The 23,869-nt window shown below is 36.9% G+C and overlaps 1 protein-coding gene across 4 annotated transcripts in view; it reads right to left on the bottom strand.

Annotated features, from left to right (window-relative positions):
• The window catches only part of SSBP2 (single stranded DNA binding protein 2), a 272,413-nt gene that overhangs the window by 38,732 nt on the left and 209,812 nt on the right, over nt 1-23,869 (bottom strand). For all 4 annotated transcript variants that reach the window (XM_067568988.1, XM_067568989.1, XM_067568990.1 and 1 more), the window contains 5 exons: nt 23,695-23,761; nt 23,398-23,468; nt 19,271-19,338; nt 12,358-12,406; nt 6,389-6,424 (listed from right to left, as the gene is read on the bottom strand). In XM_067568988.1, coding sequence (XP_067425089.1) covers nt 6,389-6,424; nt 12,358-12,406; nt 19,271-19,338; nt 23,398-23,468; nt 23,695-23,761 — 291 coding nt within the window. The remainder of the gene's footprint in view (nt 1-6,388; nt 6,425-12,357; nt 12,407-19,270; nt 19,339-23,397; nt 23,469-23,694; nt 23,762-23,869) is intronic.

Here is a 23,869-nt window from a genome sequence, read left to right as displayed (position 1 = left end):
TACTCTGGAGGACTCATGAATCCAGCTCCCAGTCATAACTGAGAAAAGCATCTGCTGAGGTGGTTGGCTGTAACATTCTGCCTGCTGGGGAGGAGGTCAGAGGCTGAGATGGCTATCTGGTCAGTTACGCACCAACTCCAGAGCTTCATTGCTTTGGCACAGAATGAAGGGGAGCATGCCCCTCTCTGACGATTGATGTAGAACATGCAGGCCACATTGTTTGTCAAGATCTTGACTGATTTGGCTTTGATCAGTGAGAGAAAGAGGGAGTAAGAATTCCTGACTGCCTCAGCTCCAGAATGCTGACATACAGGAGACTCTCTTCAGACAACCATTTGCCTTGGATGTTGTGAGGACCAATCCCCATCCCAAGAGGAATACCTGAAGCTATGATGGCGGTTGGAGGTTGAAAGAAGGGGACTCTCAAACAGACTTTGGAGGGGTTCTTCCACTAAGTAAGCAAGTTCAAAACTTGATGGGGATTAGAGACCTCTTTGTTGAGGCTGTGCTTGCTTGATATATAGACTGTTCTGAGCTATCCCTGGAGACACTGGAGATAGAATCTGACATGCTGGGTCACAAAGATGCACACCACCATATGACGTAATAACTGAAGATTGTTCCTTGCCAAAGTCTGGACTTAACTGAATCTTTGCAATAAGATTCTGCAGAATCATAAACCTGTCCACAAGTAGGTAAGCCCTGGTTATCATGGCATCTGGAGAGGCTCCTATAAAATCTATCTGTTGAACTAGGATCAAAACGGACTTTTCGAGATTGATCTGGACACCTAAGATATGAAGGTCATCATTTGTACTTTTGATAGGACATCCTGATCAGATTGGCACCTAAGTAGCCAGTTGCTGAAATAAGGGCAGACAATAATGCCTAAATGACATTGTTGAGCAGCTATGACTTCCATCACTTTGAGAATACCCTTGGTGCAGAGGAAAGACTGAAAGGGAGCCGTTGGTGTTGAAAGTGTTTGTGATTGACTGTATATTGAAGAAACATCTTGTGAGATGGGTGAATCACAATATAGAAATAAGTATCTTGAAGGTCAAGAGTCACAAACAAATCCCCGGAATCTAGATAAGGAATTATAGCTGCAAGGGTCACCATCCTGAATTTCTGTTGTTTCATGTAGTTACTGAAATTTCTGAAATCTAATATTAGTCTCCATCCCCTGTTCTTTTTGGGAGCAGAAATTACTTGGACTAGAACCCTTTTCCCTTGGGCTGAAGTTAAACTGGTTCTATGGCCCCTAAACATAGGAGAGAGGCAACCTCCTGGCTTAGCAACTGATCATGAGATGAGTCCCTGAAAAGGGATGGAGAAGACTGGTGGGAGGGAAAGATGAAGGTGAAATAGATAGAATAGCCAGATGTTACAACCTCCAAAATCCATTTGTTGGATGTTATTCTCTGTACTGTTTGAGACCTGCTATATTTTTTCTTATTTACAGGAGTATAGATCTCTAGAGATCTGAGAGCGGCCCTTGGATCTTCAGGGTATGTACTGACTCATCTGTAGAGTCAGAAAACAATTTGTGACTATCGAAGCAAAGGTCATCCCAGTGGTCTGGAAACCAGATAGCTGGAGCCAAGATCCTCAACGTATCAAGATTGCAATGGATATGAACTGGGCTGCAATATCTATCAGCTGCGTGCAATGAGGCCTGCAGAGATGTCGCCACCAAGAGATGACCTTCACTTATTATGGCCTTAAACTGTTCTCAATGTTCTTCTGACAAATGTTCAAAAAAGGTGTTAACTTTATTATAGTTTAGGATCATATTTCATAATGAGCGCTTGATGGTTTACTATTCTAAATTGTAGTGTCACAGAGAAATAACTTTTATGTCTGAAAAAATCAAGGTGCTTCTGGTCTTTATTTTATGGGGTAGTTATGGGGTATGTGTTGCTTCCTGCGCTCAACTGCATCCACAACCAGGGAATTCGGTGAGGGATGTAAAAATAAAAATTCAGATTTTTTCTCTGTGACATAGTATTTCTTGATGGCACATTTACAAGCGGGGGGCACAATAGCCAGAGTCTGCCAGATGGTCCTGGCTGGTTCCATTAACTGGGAGTGGCATGTATGCCTAAATTGAGGTGTGTAAAATATTCAGGAGTTTATTATGGGAGTCCTGGACTTCCTCACAAAGATTCTGAAACATATCCATAATTCACTTCCTCAAGTTCTGGAATTGCTTAAAGTCATCTGCCATGGAAGGTGGTAGAGGCATTACAGCTTTATCTAGTGATGACAATGAAATAGTCGTATAATGTATTAACTCCTTATCAGCCCTTGCCTCTTGTTCTTCAGACATCTTCTCTACAGGTTCTGACTGGTGCAGAGGAAGTGACAATAAGGAAGAGCAAACATTTCTATGCTCATTAAAAGGTGAACTTGCCCCCTCTCCCGAGTCAGAAGTTGTTGACAATATATGGTCCATGGATCCAAATAAGGCCACTGAGGTGGACCATAAGGTATTGGAGGAGGTAGCCACAGTTGGTCACCTCAGGTGGTTGGAAGTCGAGGTTGTCTCTCCCTTTTCTCCACATGTGGAGAAGAATAACGTCCCACTGAATAAGCAGGAGATTCCTGAGCATAGAGTTGTGAGTCAGAATCAACTTCAATATACTCCATGGGAGGTGATAAGTGCTCTCCCTAGATGGTATAAGTCAGGGAATCGGAGTATCTTGATGAGAAAAGTGCCTTCTGTGACCAGAGGATCTTGGTACCGAAGGAGGTGCGGAACCAGACAGTAGAGAAGACTTTGGTTATTTGAGTACAAAGAGGTATCTTGAGTACCAGAACTCCTGTGATACCAGAGGAATGATGGAAGTCAATATCAGTACTAAGGTGGGTATTTGACTAGTATGTGCCATAAGGTGAGCCTACACAAACATAGATTCAGGAGATGCAGACCGGGGTACCAAAGCAGGTACCAAGGGCACCAGGGAGCCAGATCTCTTCATTGTAGAATGTCTACTAATTTGGCTGTGCTCTGTAGCAGAGAAGGTCTTTGGTACTGAGTCTTGTTTGGAAGAGGCATGGCTCTTAGAAGCCGTAGACACCTCCATGGTACAGGATGCACTTGGAGCCTCACAAACACTCATTTTGGAGTCTGATGTCTCCAGTGACTGATATGTCTTTAAGGGAGATCTAATGGTCATGCTCCTTTTGACAGTATTTGTCAATTTTGAGTGCAAGGCTGTCAGTACCACAGGTACAGATGTAGACCCTTTTGTCCTCTGAAGTTTTCTGTGATCGAGGCAGTTGGGGTAGGGATTGTTTTATCCTTTGTAGTTGTCAGAAACCAGAACCTAGAAGTTAACAGGGTAGTAACAGTCTTACCCATAGAAATGTTTGGTGACTGGAATCCAGAGGCGGTTAGAGCATTATGTACATGAGGGGTTCTCGGAGCTCTGGTCGGAAACCTGTTTCAGGGCTTGTGCCATCATGAGAAATTTGAATTTTATCTCCCTGTTATAATGGAATCTGCTTTTAAATGAAGTGCACATTTTACACTTTAGATACTGAACATGCCATCTCTAACTGGGAAGGATTTCCAGTAGGAAGAATAATGTTTAAAGCCTGGGGATCCCAATATGCCCAGTAAAAAGTGTCCAAAATAACCCCTGAAATGAGGAAACAAACTAACTAACTAGAACTAACTAACTACTATCTAAGGAGCACACAAAAGTGGGTATGCTAGATGCTCTGTCTTAGGTGGTGGAGAAGGAACTGAGGGCAGTTCTCCCACGCAGCTCTATATATCCGTGCTACTGGGCAGGAGGGCGCATGCATGGGGCAAACAGGCCCTGCTACTGAAAATCTCTGATCAAAGGCACAGGTAGAGCATGCACACATGAAGTAGAGCACCCATATGGACAGTACTTGAAGAAGAACTGTACAGTATTCCAGTATCGATCTTGCCAATGCATAAACTTGGGGTGCGCGACCTCCTTGGGGAGGGCGCCAAAGATTACAAGAGGTCCATGAACTCCAGTAATATTGAGGTCACTTAGCCCCCCGAGTGCTGCACCGGGCGCAGCAGCCTCGAACCCTGTGCCGGCCGGAGCAAAAAAGCAGCCCCACCCAGGGAACAGCATCCCGAGCTCCATTCTGGCTGGAGCAGAGGAGCAATCCCTCGCCCCCAGCCCTGCACCGCCCAGGTGCCTGATCGGAATGGAGCAGCCCCACAACTGTGGGGGCCTGGAGCAGCCCCGGCCAACCCTCCAGGGCCCAACGCCTTTACCCTAAGTCCATGAGGGATGGGAAGAGGCAAGGCCACATGGGACATGCAGTGGCAGCTGCACCAGGGAAGGCTTTGCTTCTTACGCAGATACAAGTAATTTATTGTTATTATTTATACAATTTAGTCTTATATTATTATCATTATATGTGTTTATGGCCGGTGAGAGGGCATATCGGGGGGTTGGAGGGACGCGTGCTTTACCTAGTGTTAACTAGTGGGGCTTACATTCAAAAAGGTTGGGAACCACTGCCATAAACAGAGGTAAAATCACCTCCCTGCTCCCGAACTCACTACTCTCCTGTTTATGCATCCAAGGACCACATTAGAATTTTTTTTGTCCTAGCTGTCTTTTGACTTGAACTGAACACAGAATTAGTCTTATTTCTTTATAATATAATAAAAAAGCTCCTCTCCCACACTATAAATATTGTTGGCATTTCTTTAAAAACACAAATCAAAATGGAAAACCAAATACAACAGAAAGCTCTTCCAAATAGCATCAGTAACTAGCTAATACAAGAAATATTTTAGAGAATATTCCTCTCCAAAATAATCCTTCCCTAAATTTCCCAGTAAAAGAATGAGCTTTGCAACATACCTGGAGAGCAACAGATTTAGGATATTTCAAACAAAGGGATGGATGAGTTCTAATAATGTGGGAGATGCTCATAGAGTATACCCTGCCAGCAGCTCCCTTTTTTTAATAAGTCAAAGGAGCTCTGCCTTGAACAGCTCTGCTGCTCTCAGCTATGGCTGTATGGCATGGGGAGACAAGTGGTCTCAGACTGAATATGCCAGGCCATTTAGGACTTCATAGCTCAAAAACAATGTCTTACAGTTCATCCAGAAGCACAGGCAGTCAGTACAGCTTATGAAACATTGGTGTAATGAGCTCATAGTGAAAGACCTCTTGTGTCTACATTCTAAACCAATTTCAGTTTCCAAGGTGATCTGAGGTATATGTATATGTAGAGCACACTGTTGTTGCCTAATCTTAAAGTGGTAAAAGCATGAATCATGGCTATTTATCAAGATCCGCATCCAAAAGAAAAAGTCACAGCATCTTTTGGCCACGTGATAATGTAAGAAAGAAGTCTGCAGACATCTGATCTTCCAATAGAAATTGAGAATCCAATAAGAATCCCAACTTGCAAACAAGAATGACATATGGGAAACACCGTAGGAGGAGCAGATATACATGTCACCCTTTTGTTTCTTGCCCCCACTACTAAACAGTAACAAAATAAGATCAGACAATGTTCCTTGGAAAAATACTGGTGCCAGTAAAACACCCCAAAACAAGAAAAAAAATTAGTCTGTTGGGGACCATCCCTTTTCAGGTGCAATTCAGTTGGGAGAAGGGAGAAAGGGGACAACACAGCAGTATATGTCCCCATTGGTTTACAGGAAACTATTTCCTTGATAGGTGAAGTGTTTTCTAGATAAAATAGAAAGATTATTCAGAACTTTGAATTCTTTGTGATGAAAGATCAAGGTAATATATTATTATGAAATATTATATATTGATTATTAAAGAAGTTGCTAAGCTATGTCAACTATGTCAATTTGAGGGCCAAACCAATCATAGAGTAAAATCAATATTTGCCAAATAAAACATTAAAGTGTGTGGGAGAAAAAGGAGTTTTCAGGCCTCCAGGAGGTAATTATAAGCAATAGAGAGTAAAATGTCCCACAAAACATTAGCTGCGAGTGTCCTTTTAAGTGATACGCTACACATCTTTTGAGAGGCTAGCTTTTCTAGTTCTTCCAATGATTTTTTTTTCTGCAGAGCTTCAAGAATTCAAGCACATTATTGTGTCATCAAGAAAAGGCTGGGTTTTTTCTCTTTTAGTATTGAAGACAATATATTGTATTGGTTACAGAAACATATGTTGAAGTAAACTACAGCACTCAAGGCAATTTTGACCAGACTGATAACTGTTCTAGTAATGAATACCAACATATGTGCTGTAGATGGCAGACAAAACAACTAAACTCAGATCAGATGTTCACTTTTCAACCAATACACAAGGGCTCTTCTTAACATCTGGACAACTATTTCTGTGCCTAAACAACATGTAACATCAATTCTAATGAGCAAACACACACAATGGTACTTACTACATAATTCCCAGGAGATGCTGAAGAGTACGGTATCTAGAATGCAAAGCAATACCAAAATTTATTGAGGATCTTATTTGAAGCACATCTTTAAAATGCATTTTTGAGAGGAAGCAATAAGGCGCAAATACTCATGTTAAACATAATGCTGTTTGACTAGTAGGTAACATCTCACTGTAAGATTATTCTACAGTTAAAAGTGCAGAACAGAGTCACAGTCAAAGAGAACTAAATAAAAGTATTTAATATTCCAGTTTAAGATTGCTGTGTCCCAACTGCTACATAGTAATATATTGTGTGTTGCACTGAAAAGAATCAGATTACATTCCAGAAATTGGTGGCTTCTTAGGCCCTAATCCTGCAAACATTTAAGCATGTATGTAACTCTGCTCACGTGAGTAACCCTATGGAAGTCAATAAGACTAAAGTAATACACATGCTTGAGTGTCTGCAAGATCAGGATCTTAATTTACTAGCCCCTTAAGATCCACATTCTGTGATGTGTGCATGCTGAGATACCATTGTTAGTTTTTTAAAAGGCAGGTTGCTGTTGTACAAGTTATGCTATTTGCACCTACCAGTATAGTCTTCAGGCTTCATCAGCAGGAACCTCAATAATCCAATATAAAGTTCCTTTAATTTATGGCAAAAGGTTTAGAAGTAAAGTTATAAGAATATTAGCCCCAATTCAGGACAGTATTAAGCATGCGCTTAACTTTAAATCAACATGATTTAAGCAAGTGTTTAAATGCTGAGGGCACAGGGATGGATTTAAACATATGCTTAAGTCTTTAACTGAATAAAGGGCCATAAAACGGAATGGCTCTGTTCTCGCTAGGACACTCTCTTTGATCTCAGGGGACACTGATAGTATTCTGTCTGCATGCTTGAGGAAGGAACTCTCGTTTTAAAAAGACAGAGTCCCAACTGAACATTAAATCCAATTTGTGGAGATTAGTTACAGAGGTATCCTGGAAAAATCCAGTTGCTGGTAAATAATAGTTTTTTTCTTCATGAAAAAGTTCCATAGAATTTTTATATAGGATACTGGAGAATAACAACTCAGGAAGTTGAGCTGAGAATTAAGAAACCGGAAAATCACTTTGCCAAACGAAGCTTCTTATCTGACTGCAGATGGCCGATAATGTTTTGTTAATGTATCTAAGGCAGGAATTCTCAAACACTGGCATAGTGTGGGCCACATCTTTCCCCCACTCATGATTCAGCTGGCTACGGAATATAACTGATTATATGGAAAAGTAAAATTTGGAAAGTGTTCAGTGAGTTTTTAGCTTTTTTTAATGTGACTTAGCAGAAGCAAAAAAAGAAGAGCCAGCACCATGTGACTCTGCGGAGCACAAGCAAGACTTCTAGTGGCCCATTTACGATCCTTTGGGAAACACTGAACTAGTGAATTCCAAGTGGCTGTTCAACAACTCTCTGACATTAGCACTTGCTAAAAAGAAACTGAAGTTACCATGGCTCTAATGGAATACACACAAAGTACTGAAGGGCCAGGACATTTGCTGAGAGGTAATGTGAAAAACACTCCACTATTAAATTGGAAAAAAAGTTATTTTAAACCCATTGCATTTATCTTCAGAAGCCACAAACACTGTGATGTTTTGAAACTCTCATACATTGAAGATGTGAACTGCCTCTTGGCATCTAATCTGTGAAGGATGGACTTGCTTCAGAATGTATGAGAAATTGAAAAAAGTTAAGACACTAGCAAAAGTAGACTTAATTACATGAAAATCATTGTAGAATATTAGAAGCAAGAGATGTGAAAATCTATTATGTATCTCTATCCATCTTCCATCAAAGCTAAATTAATCTTTATAGTACAATTTCTAGTGTTAGTCCAATCTAGTTTTTAATATCCCAAGCTAAAGGTTTAGCAGCACCTACCTTGAAAGATTTTCACATTCTAATATGTTTTACTATCAGAAATCTATACATTATTACGCTGGTATAGAATACCTGGAGCGCACTGTGCTCCAGCAATCCCACTCGGTTCCCTTCCTTCCCTATGCTGGCCAGCCTCTGACAAATCTGCTATGCAAGGGACATGAAGAAATGCCATAGACCCAGAGGTGGGCAATCAGGAGAGTCACCAAATCAACATTCGGGAGGGGGTACATTGCTCTCCCACTCTGTTGTGGGTTTTTGGCTTTTTGTTTGTTTGTATTTTGTTTGGCTGATACACCCAGTTGAATTTTGGAGGTTTTTAGCTTGGCTGCTCCAAGGGAGGCTCTGGAAACTTTTTCTACTCTGGCTGGCAAAACACCTCGGGCCAGTTCTGAGGCTGACTAATCAGAGAAGGATAGATAATGTAGTGCATAAGGTACTGGCCGAAGCTTCAAGAGATCTATGTTCAATTCTTAGGTTAGCCAAAGACTTGATGTGTGACCTTGGGTAAATCAGAATGTTGGGAATCGTTAGGAAAGTGATACATAATAAGAAGAAAATATCATATTGCCACTTTATAAATCCTTGAATACTGCGTGCAGATCAGATCGCCCCATCTAAAAAAAGATATATTGGAACTGGAAAAGGAACAAGGGCAACAAAAATGATTAGGGGTATGGAAAAGTTTCCATATGAGGAGAGATTAATAAAACTGAGACTTTTCAGCTTGGAAAAGAGATGATTAAGATATAGAGGTGTACAAAATCATTACTGGTGTGAAGAAAGTAAATAAGGAAGTATTATTTTCTTCTTCTCATAACACAAGAACTAGGGGTCACCAAATTAAATTTTAATAGGCGGTAGGTTTAAAACAAAAAAAAGGAAGTATTTCTTCACAGAACACACAGTCAACCTTTGGAACTCCTTGCCAGAGGCTGTTGTGAAGGCCAAGACTATAACAGGATTCAAAAAAGAACTAGATAAATTCATTGAGGATAGGTTCATCAATGGCTATTTGCCATGAGAGGCAGGGATTGCTGTTTGCCAGAAGCTGGGAATGGGTGGTGGAATGGATCACTTGATGATTACGTGGTCTGTTCATTCCCTCTGAAGCACCTGGGCATTGGCCACTGTCAGAAGACAGGATACTGGGCTAGATGGACCATTGGTCTGACCCAGTATGGCCGTTCTTATATTCTAAAATCATTTAATCTACTTTGTGCTTCAGTTCCCCATTTGTAAAATGCAGATGATACTTCCCTACATCATAGGGTTATTGTGAGGAAAAAAATTCTTTAATAAATGTGTGGTGTTCAGATACCACAGTAACCAAGGTCATAAGTACATAGACAGCTCAGTCTCTCACTATGTCAGTGGAACAGCACAGAGGAGCCACATCTTAAAAGAGTTTAGGCCAAGGTCTCTGTTCTGGGGAGCTTATGATCTAAACAGATATTGAGAAGACAAACACAGGGAATAAGATGCAACAGTGGCAAATGATTGAGCAAGTGGTAATGTTCAACATACATCTTGTTCTACATTTGTTTCCCCTCTGCTCCCCTGTCTCACACTCCCTTGTCCTCTCCTTTAATATCAGTTCATTGGGAGGTGAAGAGGAGACAAGCCTTATGGCTGTGCTTTTAAAACTACTCTTCCTCTCTTTCCCATCCCTAACAATTAAAAAATGCATTACACAATCTGAATAAACATAATGCTTAAGAGAGAAGGTTCCTGATTTCACTACAGGCTCAGTTGTGGCTTTCCCATGAGCCTCATGGATGGGGCAATGCTTATTGCTATTTAATATATTTTTTAAAAAATGTATAGCAAGCAAATCTTTCCACTTCTCTTACTTCTTTTACTTTGTGAATCACATTTTTATGGTAGGTATGTTTTAAATGGAATGACCAATGGAACTATAGATATTAGACTAACAACTGAATTATTTGATGAAATATAGAGCAGGTTGCATGAACTCAATTAAAACTAATCACTAATATAAATTTTATAAAATCAGTATATACTGTAATCTTAAGGCAAACCATAATCTGTGCTATTTCAATTGTATTCTCTTATCTTGTATGCTCTGACACCCCATTTTTCCTGCCTATGAAAGAAAATATGTTGTACTCTCAACAAATCGGTTTACCTTCAATTAAAGATTAGTAACTAAAATATGCATAATGCATGTCTTAGATGTGTACTTTCATGTCAGATTACAATAGTTTCAAAGGACTAATTTCTATCCAGTGGGTTTTGAAATTCTGCCTAAATAGTGTAATTATTTACCTGATTTCATTCTAATCGGGTAGATAATGCATATTGTAAGTCAATGCCAAAGATCACAATTTAGGAAACTATCCATATTCAAGAGATCACTTGTGCATGTGCTTCAATTTCATTGACTTGCTTATGTACTTAAATGTTTTCATGAATCAGGGTCTATACCTGGTCTCTAGCATGTTGAATTTAATAGATATAAAATTCCACGGAAGAATAATCTTCTCTATCTTATTTAAAAACAATCAAGACATTTAAAAAAAAAAAGAATATTAAGGCTATCACACTAAAAGATGAAAAAAATGCAAATTAAGGCTTACACTTACTTATTTGTAACTCAATCATGCTACATTGAGCTTTTTTTCTTTTTGTGCATTAATTATTATTATTATTATTATTATTACTACTACTACAAAAAACTGACAGGCTCAGTTCAGACTGGCATCAATTTTGTGTACTTTTTATTTTGTGTGTGTGTGTAAGATTTAATATTAACATATCATAATCAAGTTATCCACATTCCACAAAGCTAGTATTATTGTAAATTGAGCTGCACTTCTGAATTATATGACATGTGAGCATAATCCAGACAGAAAGAAAATACATAGGGGGAGATTTTCTAATGAAAAAAGGGGGAATTAAGAACCCAGCTCCCACTGAAAGTTGGGCCCCTAACTCCCCTGTGACTTTGATAATTTCACCCTTTTAAAATTAATTTAAACATTTATTGCATTACATGCATGATAGTCAGTAAACACCACTAGAGTCAAAATGAGAAAATAATTTACCCAGATATATAGCCAATTTGAATCCAAAGCTCTGGCACAATGGCATACCACACAGAAGCCATACTATCAAACTACAAGGATCAATTACTACAAAGAAGAGGAATTAAGCAAAAAGATAGTAAATACAAAACAAAACAAATGAATCACACAAGAACACAGGAAACTCCCCCCTCCCCTTAACTAAATAAATCAGTCAAGGATAAGCTTGATACACCATGTCCTAGGGACAGCCAGCGATAGAGTCTAGTAGGGCTTCACTGTGCTTTCTAAAACTAAGCCCTTGAACTTGCATCTTCATAGTACTAGCAGCCAGTACAAGTCATGGAGGGTGGGTATTACGGAACTGTTCTTCTCCTAAGCAGCTATTGAACAACCTCATTTTCTAGCTGTTGCAGCCTATTAATTTGGAGAGTGTATTACTTTTCATGAAGGCCAAAATTAAATTGTTCAACCTATCAAATGGATAATGTTCTGAGAAATTACACTATGATTTTATGTTAAGTGGTACAGAGGTTAATAAGCTTTTTCCTATATAAGCCACGGGATCATACATTAGAGCATATCTTTTCAAACTGGTCCATGAAGAGCTGCTTGGTCAGATGGTACTGACTCCTATTCTATTTTGTTATATTGCATTAAAAAAAGCTAAAAATATATTAAATATATCCTAATGATACTTTTTCTTTTGAGCAACTGCTGTAGTTGCCTCAAGGCTGTTATGTGATTATGAATAGGAGAGCAGATGGTCTGCACAATCATGAATGGAAGGAAAGGTGGTCTACTAGAAGCTCTCTATAAGATGTGGTCCATGCTGTAAAATGTTGGAGAACCCATGCGTCAGGATTGAAAAAAAATAGTACAGTGGGCAAAAAATATGGCACGCAGTATTCTATTTGTTGAATAAAGTTTTTTCTCCCTCCATAGGCCTATTAAGAAGGAATAACTCCTCAAACCATAGATACTATCCAACACACTTAAATATTTACTTACAGAATTGGCATTCGTTGGGTTTGGCCACGGTCTACCACCTCCTGGACCCCTGGAATATAAAATGACAGATGAGGATTTAATCAAACAAAGTTTGATTTCTGACCAACTCTGCTACCAAGAAGCTAAATGTCAGCTGCTCTGTGGTGTAACTTGAACACAATCTGTTCCCAGTGTAGGATAGAATATGCCTTTTTAAACACTGCTATCTTTTACTGGCCTTGTCTGGTAGCATCATCGTTTTTCACTACAGTAAAGTGTGATTATAAACTATAAGTATACCTTGTTATAGTGTTAAACTAATACAAGGTCATCATAGCTAAACTACCATCAGCATTTAAACAGTTTACCAGATATTGTACAAAATTATTCTTAAAAGATGATTTCCATCACCGCAACCCCACCATTTATATCAAGATATATCTCAGTAGCTGAATCATATATTGTGGACTTCTGTACTTTTCAGTACGCCATCTGCGTGGAACTGCATAACATCAACTTCTTCAGAGCTATGATCCCAGGGGTACAGAAAGCAGTGTGGGAGACACTGGAGTTTTGCACAGATCACAGATACCTGAAAATTTAGGGATCCAACCCTCCTGTGTGTTCTACAGGGTGGCAAATTCCACAATCCCAACAGCATGACTTGAAAGAAAATGTAAATTTGTTCCCCTATATAGCTTTTTCCCTGCAGAAGGGAGAATTTGGTCCAATGATATATACACAGTATTTTATGGTTTAATTGAAGTATTATGGTACACTAATATTAAAAAGACAGTAAAATGTGCTATTGACAATTTCAAGACAATTCATTCCTCATAAGGAGTATTTTTAGTTGTAGTCTGGTTATTGACACCATAACACAAATTTGGATCCAGTACTACATATGCTGTGAATGTCTACCTACAATATGCCCCAATTCAGAAAGGTATTAAAACATGTACTTAAAAAGCATGCAAGTTGTACTACATGCTTAAATTTCTTCCTAAATTGAGTCTATAGTAAGCATATATGTACTATGTATCTATAATACCAGAAGAATACTAAAATTTATTTAATAAAAATAATTACTGTTCCTCATAATTTGGGATGTTTTAAGGTTTACATTTATTTTTATAAAATCAAATAGTTTCCAATACAAGGTAATTTTTTTATTAACATTTCTTGCATGCAGGAAATATCCAACATTAATATATACTTTCCTTTATCATCTAAAACTTGGAAACAGACACCAAAGATTTTTTAAATATATAATTTTAAACATTATTTATTTGGCTAAGTCTGTATTATTTTCACAAATATCACAGACACCACAGAAAATGTGAAATCCACCACCTGCCATATAAAACAGGAAATTCAAACTTTTCAGCTATTTGCTTGCTGCACATGGTCAGAGAAAAAACTGAGAGGTGGAATTGTGATAAAATGTGCATTCTTACAGTGGTAAGGATTAGAGTGCAAGATGCACATGAGATCTTGTCTATGGCACTATCAGAGTGTGCCTACAGATCAGACCACTGAGAGCAGTGTGGAGGAAAAGGAAAACAAAACAGGAGAATTTGAACACTGTTGTATTTTCTTAACCTTCCTCCTTCTGCAGAGCTCAGTAGGGTAGTTTGTAGGGCATGCTCCTTGTTTTAGATGTCTGAGGAGGACTAAAACCATTCAGAACTAGGGAAGGGGAGGGGGGGAAAGTTCAATTTCTGTAGTATATCAAATGAATATGATGTGTTAGTATTTATTTATTCCTGGTAGTATCCAAGAAGTGCCAGGCACTATACAAGCAGAAACAATACACAATCTCTTCCTCCCAGTATTTTATAATCTAAAGTCAGATAGAGAAGCAAAGAGGGGTTAGGGATAGTAAAGTCATCAAGATGATGCTTGACTGTGTCTTGAACTTAATAGTACAAAATGAGGTAGATCAAACATAAGTAGCATGACAGAAGTAGTTCTTCATGAAGGATTTAAATACAGAGAAAACAGGGCCTTAATAAATGAGCACAGAAAGTTTCCTATCAGATGTTACGTTTTGGGGATTTCTCCTATGTGATATATTCTAGTTGATCAGAAAAGAACAGTTATATGTAATCACCATCTAGAAGTCACATCGTAAGAGACCTGCACAGATACAAAATTTGCGTCCGCAGCCAATCTACAATCTGCAAAAATGGTCTGAGAATGTCTGTATCCATGGATATCTGCAGATACAAAGTGGATATCCATGGATTTGCAGGGCTCTACACATGGTTTATTTGGAAGAGGAGAAAACTTGATTCTGCTGCAATCTGTTCCATTGCGAAAATCAGGTGACTGTTCAAGAGTTGTCTGGCATAAAACAATGCAACAAGAAAAGAGAAATAACCCATTTTAATTTGGTGAATGTGTTCACATCTGCACAAATACTACCTCCTGTTCTGGAAAGCTCAGCTCTGCATTTCTAAAATCTACTGGGGTCACATGATGTCTTACTGGCTGTGTACTGACTGTCTCCCTATAATCTTTTATTACAATGTTGCTAAGTTAATAAAAAATTGGCTGAAGCAAATTCCTTTATTGCCTGTGATGAAACAACTGTTGACCAAGACTGATATGTCTTCAGTGTTGTTCTCAATACCGTATCTTCAATCAGCAAAGATGTTAATATGTTGACCAATCAGTGAAGGGATTCTCAAAAAATTTTCTATTGGAATATTTTTTTCTGAAGGCCACAAACTTTAAAGCTTTCCAAAACAATACTGCAAACCATACCAAAAAAAGTCTGACCTTCCCTATACATTGTTTGTGATGGAGATTAATGCGTATATAAACAAGTGCCAGAAAAAACATGTGCTGCTTAATACAGTTTGTGTGTACATATATAACTTGTGCAGTACACTTGGAGAATATCTGGATGAAGAACTTTAACAGAGACTGTAAATTCCCTTGCATAATTGTGTGTATGTGGGACAAAAAACATTCACAGTTATTGATTCAAAAAAAGCCTGACACAAGCAGTTCTTGCAAGCTCAAGACAAATATTTAGCAATCCCTCTCCTTGCCAGTAATCACAAAGTGGAATGCATCATTTCTCGCTGTTTTCTACCATGTACAGTATTTGGATGACTAGCTCTCCTTTTTCAAAGAAAGTGTACATATGACAATATTGTAACTTTTTTTTCACCCCCAAAACATTTAATGTGAAGTTAAAGAAAGAGCACAGAATACATCTGGATTTATGTAAATACTTAAAAAGTATAAAGCAGATTAAGTGAAAGCTCACCTTCTATCTGATAAGGTATTGAATTTTGTAAATTTACTAGAAGTCACAAGGGAAACTTCTATGTAGATAGCTACAAAAAGCACCATGGCAGATTCTGCCCAGAAGGTATATGATTGTATGGAGTTGAATTCTGTTTTTTTGGGGTTTTTTTAAAATTAGTCAGCTGCAAAGTTCTTTAAAGGAAACTGAGCAACTTTTTTCCTCCTCCTTCTAATAAATGTTTATTATGGCACTGTCAACATATTCATAAAACATTACTATTAATATACCAGTTTCACAATATAATCTTTTACATATGGAAGACTCGTATGTCTAATTACAATAGCATTCTATAGAAACACAAACAGTAATCATTTCCATACTTTTATTTATTACAGAATTTATGGTCCTCTTTGAGGACCCCTTTAACACAAACCCAGATGTTTCCTTCAGTGAACCAGGAGACATCTCTTTTCATTGCCATCTTGAAAATAAGTCTCAAATTCTTTATTTGTACTAGTATCTGAAAAAATGTTCAATATTTCCTTTCCTTATGACTGAGTGTATTCTATCAAAATATTGAATAATTTAAAACAAATGTCTGAATACCTATTTTTGTGTATGTTTGTAATACACATATGGTTTAATAAGAGAGTAATAGATTTTCTATAAAATAAACTACAAGCTAAAAAGTGAGTGGAAATTCTTTTTCCTTTCAGGTATATACTGAAACAGTCTTAGCACCTTATAAAACATTATGGTTCATTACTGGCCATTAAAAATAAGCTTATGAACTGTAACATTATCCCCTGAAATTTGCTATTTTGCTCCCATTTTGTGTGGAAAAAATATAGCTTTACAAAGACTTACTATGCCAAGTTTTGGCTTAAAGTTCTATAGCTGAGGTTTATATCCCTTAAAAGTAAATTTATAATAAAAACTCTGAAATGGGAACTTGCAGATTTCACTGTAATTATTTTTTCTTTTAAAAGATGCATGAAACAAATATATATCACATTTGAAATTCTGAGGTTAGGGCTGTATCAGCAATTATTTTTCAATTATACATGTACTAAGAAAAATGTCCTTTTGGGTTGAAACATTGTCCATATGTTTTCAGGCTAGTTTTGTTGTCATCAACTTTAATTCATTAATGAGTCTTTTTTGTTTTTAACAGATTACATAATATTCACTATTTAGCCAAAGAAACACCAGGAAAAAAATCTCAAAAATGATACTTGGCAGATAGTTAGCGCCCTACCAAGACAGTTTTCTTTTGAGTTTTAGCCCCTAATTGCTTACAGAGGAGACATTACATTTAAAAATGCTGTTGGCGTTGCAGAATAGCTACTTCTTCACATTTTAATGCTGCCAGAGAGCAAAACCCATTGAACTCAAAGGACATTTTTAATCGGAAAAAAAAGGAAATGCAAATTAAACTATGCACCATACATAAGGCAATAAGGAAGCTGCCATCTTTTATGGAAATACAAGTACAGAAGATAAGATACACAGATGTTGCTTACATCATGCATTGCATAAATTGTAAGGGATAATCTAAAGGAGGAATTGCTAACACATCTGGGTCCATTTACTGCTACTGCATGTGGATTATCCTTAGATGCACCATATAACTGAAACTGAATGTTAGTGTTAATATGTACAGTACATCTGTGCTATTATATCACAATATAAAGAGTTATATGCTAAAGAAATTCATGCACAAGTGACATCAATAACTTTAAGGTTGGGCCTCACACTGCATGTCCTGCAAAAGCAAAAAATACAGTTAAGCCTCTATTCTCCTTTTGATATGTGTACGTAAGTCCATTTAACATTAAGAGAAAAATTACTCACTTTGACAATATAAAAAAATTTCCTACTTATAAATTAAATTCTCTGAAGGTAGGAGATATAACAGAACTCCTTTCAAAGGTCCAGGATCCAGCATATGACAGGGATCATCAGAATACTCTAAAGCATAGCTTTCCAACATCAGCACTCTTGCTTTACGGCACAGTCTGTGGTAAGGTCTGTGTGAACCATGCCACTCAAAAGAACAATGACAGGTATTTTGCCCCCAGTCTCAGTTGCACTAGAGGGAGATTAATCAGCAACAGCCTTTAAGGAGCACAGCATAAATTTGGCTGAAGCATGGGGAGAAGGAGCTATGATTGTCTACTTCATGCCTTACTTTATATCATGTTGTTCCAGGAGCCACAGCAGACTCAGTAAAAGCTCCTGAGTACCTCAAGTACAGTGGGTACAATTCTTAGTAACTCTTATGTGGATCATGCAAGGTGGGAGGAAAGCCATTTCCTTCCTCTTCACTGTGTGGCTGTATTAGCCATGTGTAACAACCTCAACACAAGAGAAATAACAACAAATTTTGTAATGAATAGCTTAGGTTTTTTCCTTTGCTGGAATCTCTTTCTTGAGATCCTCTCTAGAATTTGTGTTGTACTTACACTTGATTTCAAATATCTAGTTATTTTATCTATATTAATTTCCAATAATTATCCTGAGGGCAACATAAGATGTCTGTAATAAAGTAACACAAACCTTAAATTTTATTTTCTTCAGAAATACAAGATCTGCCTGAAGATTAGAACAAGATACCTAAGGATGTGGCGGATTTTCCATTACATGACATCTTTAAATAAAGCTCAAATGTCTCGCTACAAGATACTTTCTAACTCAGCTTTCACAACCTTTTCAGGTTGGTATCACCTTATTTGCAGTAAAAAAAATTCCTTCCAATTTACTATAAAAGTAAGAGTAAAAATGGATTAATGATAACAATGTGTTATCTTAGTGTGTGTCTTTCTCTGTCAGTCTGTTGATCTTCAGTGCAACTTCAACTTATTCTACCCCAAAACAGTGGTTTTACATCTGAAGTTGCTCTAGAGGCTTGGAAAATAGGAGGTATCTACATATACCAGGGGGACAATATATTCCATGGATCCAATCCATAGCTGGTATAAATCAATGTAGCTCAACTGAAGTCGGTGTATACCAGCTTACACCGAGTATCTAGCCCCAGAAGCCCTTGAATACCATATAGTATACTAAAATGTCTCAGGCCCGATTCTCCACTCCATATCACTGGTTTTATGTAGTGTAACTTCACTGATTACATTAGCATAAAACAGATGTAACAGAGTGGAGAATCAGGTCCTTCCTTTATTAATGTGTACCCTTTGTGATGATGTATTTAAAGACAATGGTCTGTTTCTGTCCTTACTATGCACTTCCTTGCTTTTGCAGATGTGAATCACAACCTTACTATTCTTTAAAATGTTCTTTCTGTGTGTGAATTGATGGTTAACTGTTTTAGTATTAAATCAGTAAATAAACATTCAAATTTAACTAATATCAAGGCTCTTTGCAAATCTACAGATGGGCCACAATAACAATATATTCCAAATATATGAACCCTGATATGTAGAACAAACCCAACATTTAGACAGACTTGGAAGAAAAGAATTCCATAAATAAAAGATGCTTTGCAGAAGAGTGAGACTGCTTTGCTGTCTCCTTGCTTTATCAAAACTGCTAAAATTAGTTAATTAATCAAATACATTCTCCCTTATCCTATGTACATCAGTGATTTTTTTCTTTTAAAAGGAAAAGATTATTTTTGTAAATGTTATAGTAGTTTATTATTTTGCTTACATGTTCATTCCAGGCATTCCAGGGCCACCTAAAGCATTCAGTGGTGGTCTCATTGCACCTCCATAGTTCTGCAATGATAACCAAGGGTCAGACTACCACAAAACAAAAAAACAAAACCAAAGAGGAAGGGGGAAAGAAAGGACAGCCGATTAATGATTTCCCTATATAACTGTTCATTGGATAGGCCAGTGTGATTCATTCTTTCAGGAGTTTCCATTCTTGACTTTAAAAAATAATTATTTTCCCTAATGAAAAAGAAGCATGCTAGTACACTACATATATTAACAGTTCTTAAAAAGGTAAGGTTATTAAGCATACTTAAAATGCTAATTGTTCTATGAAGATTTATTACATATAGTAGCAAAGTCAATGGTCAGCGAAGGTCAGATGCAATAACCGTTCAACTTTCACACCATGAAAATTCATTCAAGGACAGAAAAATAGATTTTTCAGGGGTTTTCACACTTTGGAATTCAGATAGAATTGTTTTTAATCAAACCTGGTTAATGAACAGTGTATTATTAACTTCCATGGGAAAATATAGAAATGAAATAAATTGTAATAACACATAAAATGATTGCTATACTCCTCTTGTAACTAATCTAAGATAACTAACATGAAAATCATTCAGATAGTATAATGAATATAGAAATAGAAATGCCTAAAAATAAGCTATCCAAAACCCTATTATAGATAAAGACAATGTGTGTGCTCAAATAACATATAGATCATGACACAAACTGACAAAAGCCTAGAAATTGTGCTATTTTCCTGAAAGACTAAAATAGCTCAATTTTTTTCATTTAATAAGTTAAATGTATGTAAATAGAACAACCTGTCTTACCCCACATATATCATTCACTGTAGAGTCTGTACTAGTCCTACTGAATTTGTCTGGTATTTTAGGTAAATGTATGGCATAAAACATTTCCTGAAAAGTTCAATAGTCATTTTTGAGGAAGTGGGGCAGGCAATCACTTACCTAAGAGAACAGAATGTCCTCAAAGTGATTATTGTTATCTGTTTTGCAATGATTTAACTAAAACTCATTCTAGTTATATTATAACTGGATTACTGAACTTTAACTGGAGTTCTTCAAAGCAGTCTATTACACATTGCTCAAGAGTATTTGAGCATCAAATTATCAAATTATGCAAACCAGGGAGCAATCAGACAATAAGATTTAAAATATAGACCTGATAGTGTATTTCATGTGTCATACTGAAAAGAGAGAGTTCAAATACAAGAAACTTATTTCAAGTGAACCAAGAAATAACTTCTGGGAGTAGGTTCTCTTGTTGCCAACTAGAAACCAAACCTGCAAGCAATCCATGTTTGGAATTCCCATTGAAGCCCATGGGAGTTCTACACATAGATGGTGTGCATGAATGGGCCCTAAGCTGGTTTATATAACAAGCTAATAAGTTGATTCTGAAACAATTGGAACACTACCTTGCCTTTCCTTTAAATATTGATATTTTTGTTGTCTCCCTGTACCAAAACATTACCAAAACAGTTTCTTCAATTACATTCATTTCTGGAGGGACTCTGAAGCTATTTAATTCTATTTTTCCATCTTCATTTTGGAGATTTGAACCATCTGTCTTCTTTGGAGTATATTCCTGCTTTTTCTTTTCTTTATCTTGACAAAGGAACCAGGTCTGAGGACCTAAGATGTTTATGGAATTTATTAATAGTTCTTGACTGGAAGCATTTTAGTCAGGTGTCCTTACTGAACTTGAACTGAGAGAAATCAGATTAGATCATTTGGCTCTTTTAATAAATGTAAACATTTATAATTATATACAACTTCTTGTCTGTTGCTGAAGATGAAAGAAATTGATTAAGGTTAGACCTGGGACAGCTGCTGCTGAGAAGGAAATCCAAGAAGAGAAGGTAACGGATGAAGAGAGGAATCTGGAGAACACTGGAGGATGAAGGAGTCTGCCCAACAATTAGAGGCAGAGTTCAACTAAGTAGTTTTTGTTTAGTTACTTTTTCTTGTTTTATTTTCCATTTTCCTTTCCTTTCCTTGTATTTTGGTTTTTCTGTTTGTCAGTCAGTGTCCAAAAATTAACTATTGTAGCTATGGCCAACTATTTAAATGAAGGAGAATTCACTTAAAATAAAATGTAAAAAGTTACATACTTGTGTTTTCAGTCTCCCAGTCCCATGCACAAGAATGTAGATCTTAACACCATACAAACTGGACAACAAAATCAAAACTACTGTACAGTCCAAACTTGCTATCTAGTTCAAATATGGTCTGTCATCATGACATATAGTATTTAGATAACTCTAGTATATTTTGTGGGCCTGAATCTCATTTACACAAAGGACAGATATCTGACATAGCTATTTTGGTTAAGGGTATGATTTTTTGCCAACATAGTTATACCAGTAAAAGTCCTAGTATAGATGCAGTTGGAGAACTGGCATAAGCTATACTGGTTTAAGCACTTTTATACTAATATAACTGCGTCTACACCAGAACTGGTTTTGCAGTTTAACTAAACCAGTATAGTATAACCAGAAAAGCCCTCTTATTGTAGAATAGGCCTAATGCAGCTTTACACACTCTGGCAGTGCAAAAGGATCTTAAAGTCGGCATGAAAGGCCCTGTGAGTTAGCTCATCCTTCAAGTTATTAAAACTGCTTGCTCAAAAGACCCCCACACAAGTGAGAAAGATGATAGATGAGCATGGATCTAGAGAAAAGACTCCTTTGGAAAACTCAGGTCTGAGAGAATTACATAGTCCCATCCCCCCATTTTAAAGAGAATAAAACTGAAAATCATCCTTTCTAAAGTTGATATCACATTTGCCTGCAGTGTGTAGCTAGTAATGCTAGCATAAAGTATGATCTTAAATTCATGACCACAAATCTTAACTTTCCAACACAAAAAAGCAAGTGGTGGAAATACTGAAGTGCTGTAGAAAAACCAACATAAGTTTAAATACATTTTTGTTGGTTAAACATGTAGAATTGGTTGCTACCAAAAAGACAGCGATGGGTTAAAAAGAAAGAGCTACCCTGTTATTCAAAACTGGAACAAAGAAGTCACTAGCAAGAAGATCTGAATGAAGGAGTCAAAGTGTAGAGGTATAAGCATAACCCAAATATTCTTCAGAATAAGATATAAGGCCAAAATAGCTATAACAAGCAAATCAGAGACCTGAGTTACTGAGGAAAAGTGATAATAAGCAATGGACAATCCACTGGGCTAAACTTTTTGGAGATATTCTAGAATGAATTTAATTTCCACTTGAGTTCATTCTTGCAAGTAGAAAATGTATAAACTTCTACTAAAACTTTTACACCCTCGGAGAAGGAGTCTATATATAACTAACTATAACCAGGTTAGCAGTGGGAGGAAGGCTGAACCCAGATGTTCAAGCTTGCTGCTCTCCTGAAAAACAGATCTAAAAAGACAGGCTAACAATTGATAGTTATAGGTGATATGTAGACGCCATCCACACACTATGAGTAATGGTGCATATTTCAAATCTTATGCAAAAATGCCTCCCTGGTATACTCCTTGAGTGGGGAATTTGTGATCAGAAGATTAGTGTCTGGAGAAAAATTCATTAATTTTGTTTTTGCTACACAGACTATGAATACTTTAGTTGTATTGTGGGGCTAATTTTCTCTCCAAAATAATATGAATTACATAAACAATCAAGTTGAGATTTTCTAAGGAGCTTTAGCCAATTCCTTAGGCTCCTTTGAAAATACCAGATTTAGACCATAAATCTAATCTAATCTTAGACATGCATTAATTGGAAATAAACTTAATTTTTCTGAACCTTTTAGAGTTAAATAGACAAATAATAGGTAAGACTTTTTATTTACATTACAGTTATATCATTCAAAATAAATTAAACCAATCTTTATTAAAATTTTGTAAATAAAATAAAATAAAATTTCTTTATAGTTTGTGACTTTGTCAAGTTTCAACCCAGAATAAATTTTTATGATAGAGAGAAAATATCTTAAAAATGGAGTTAGAAGAAAAGGTGATGGCATATTTAAAAACTTTAATTCTAGTACAGATGTGACAAAAAGGACACTAAAATTTCATATGTATGTGTAGTGTAAATATAGACACACATATTTATGCAAGGTACCTGTGGACCTAATGGAACCATTCCTCTTGGAGGAGTCATTCTCTGCATTGGCCCACCCATGTTTGGATGCCCTGAAAAAAATTACACAGCTTTAACAACTGTGATGCTTGAAAACACCTTCTACGGCATCGACAAATTATCACCTCATTGTTTGAAAAGAGTTTACACAGTTGCAGCAGACTTTAAAACAAGAAGTGCTGGATGCAAGTTTGGGATCACATAGAACCTTTCTAAAAAAAAGAAAAAAAGGTTGATATTCTGAACATACATTTCTCATCTAGTAAACAGGCACTTTACCTTGTTGTCGTGTTGGGTCCATCCCACTGGGCAATAATGGCTGACTTCCTGGGACACCTCCAAGTGCCTATAGATATATAAAACATGTTAAGAGGAGATATGACATAAATTGTATTTTAAACAGATAATTCAGATAATTTTGTTTTTAATTTTGAAACTGTTTCTCTGAGCCAAA

The sequence above is a fragment of the Emydura macquarii genome, unplaced genomic scaffold (assembly GCF_026122565.2).
Source record: "Emydura macquarii macquarii isolate MOO-44397 ecotype Brisbane River unplaced genomic scaffold, CSIRO-AGI_Emac_v2 contig_2897, whole genome shotgun sequence".
NCBI lineage: Eukaryota > Metazoa > Chordata > Testudines > Chelidae > Emydura > Emydura macquarii.
This window is presented reverse-complemented; position numbering and strand designations above follow the sequence as displayed.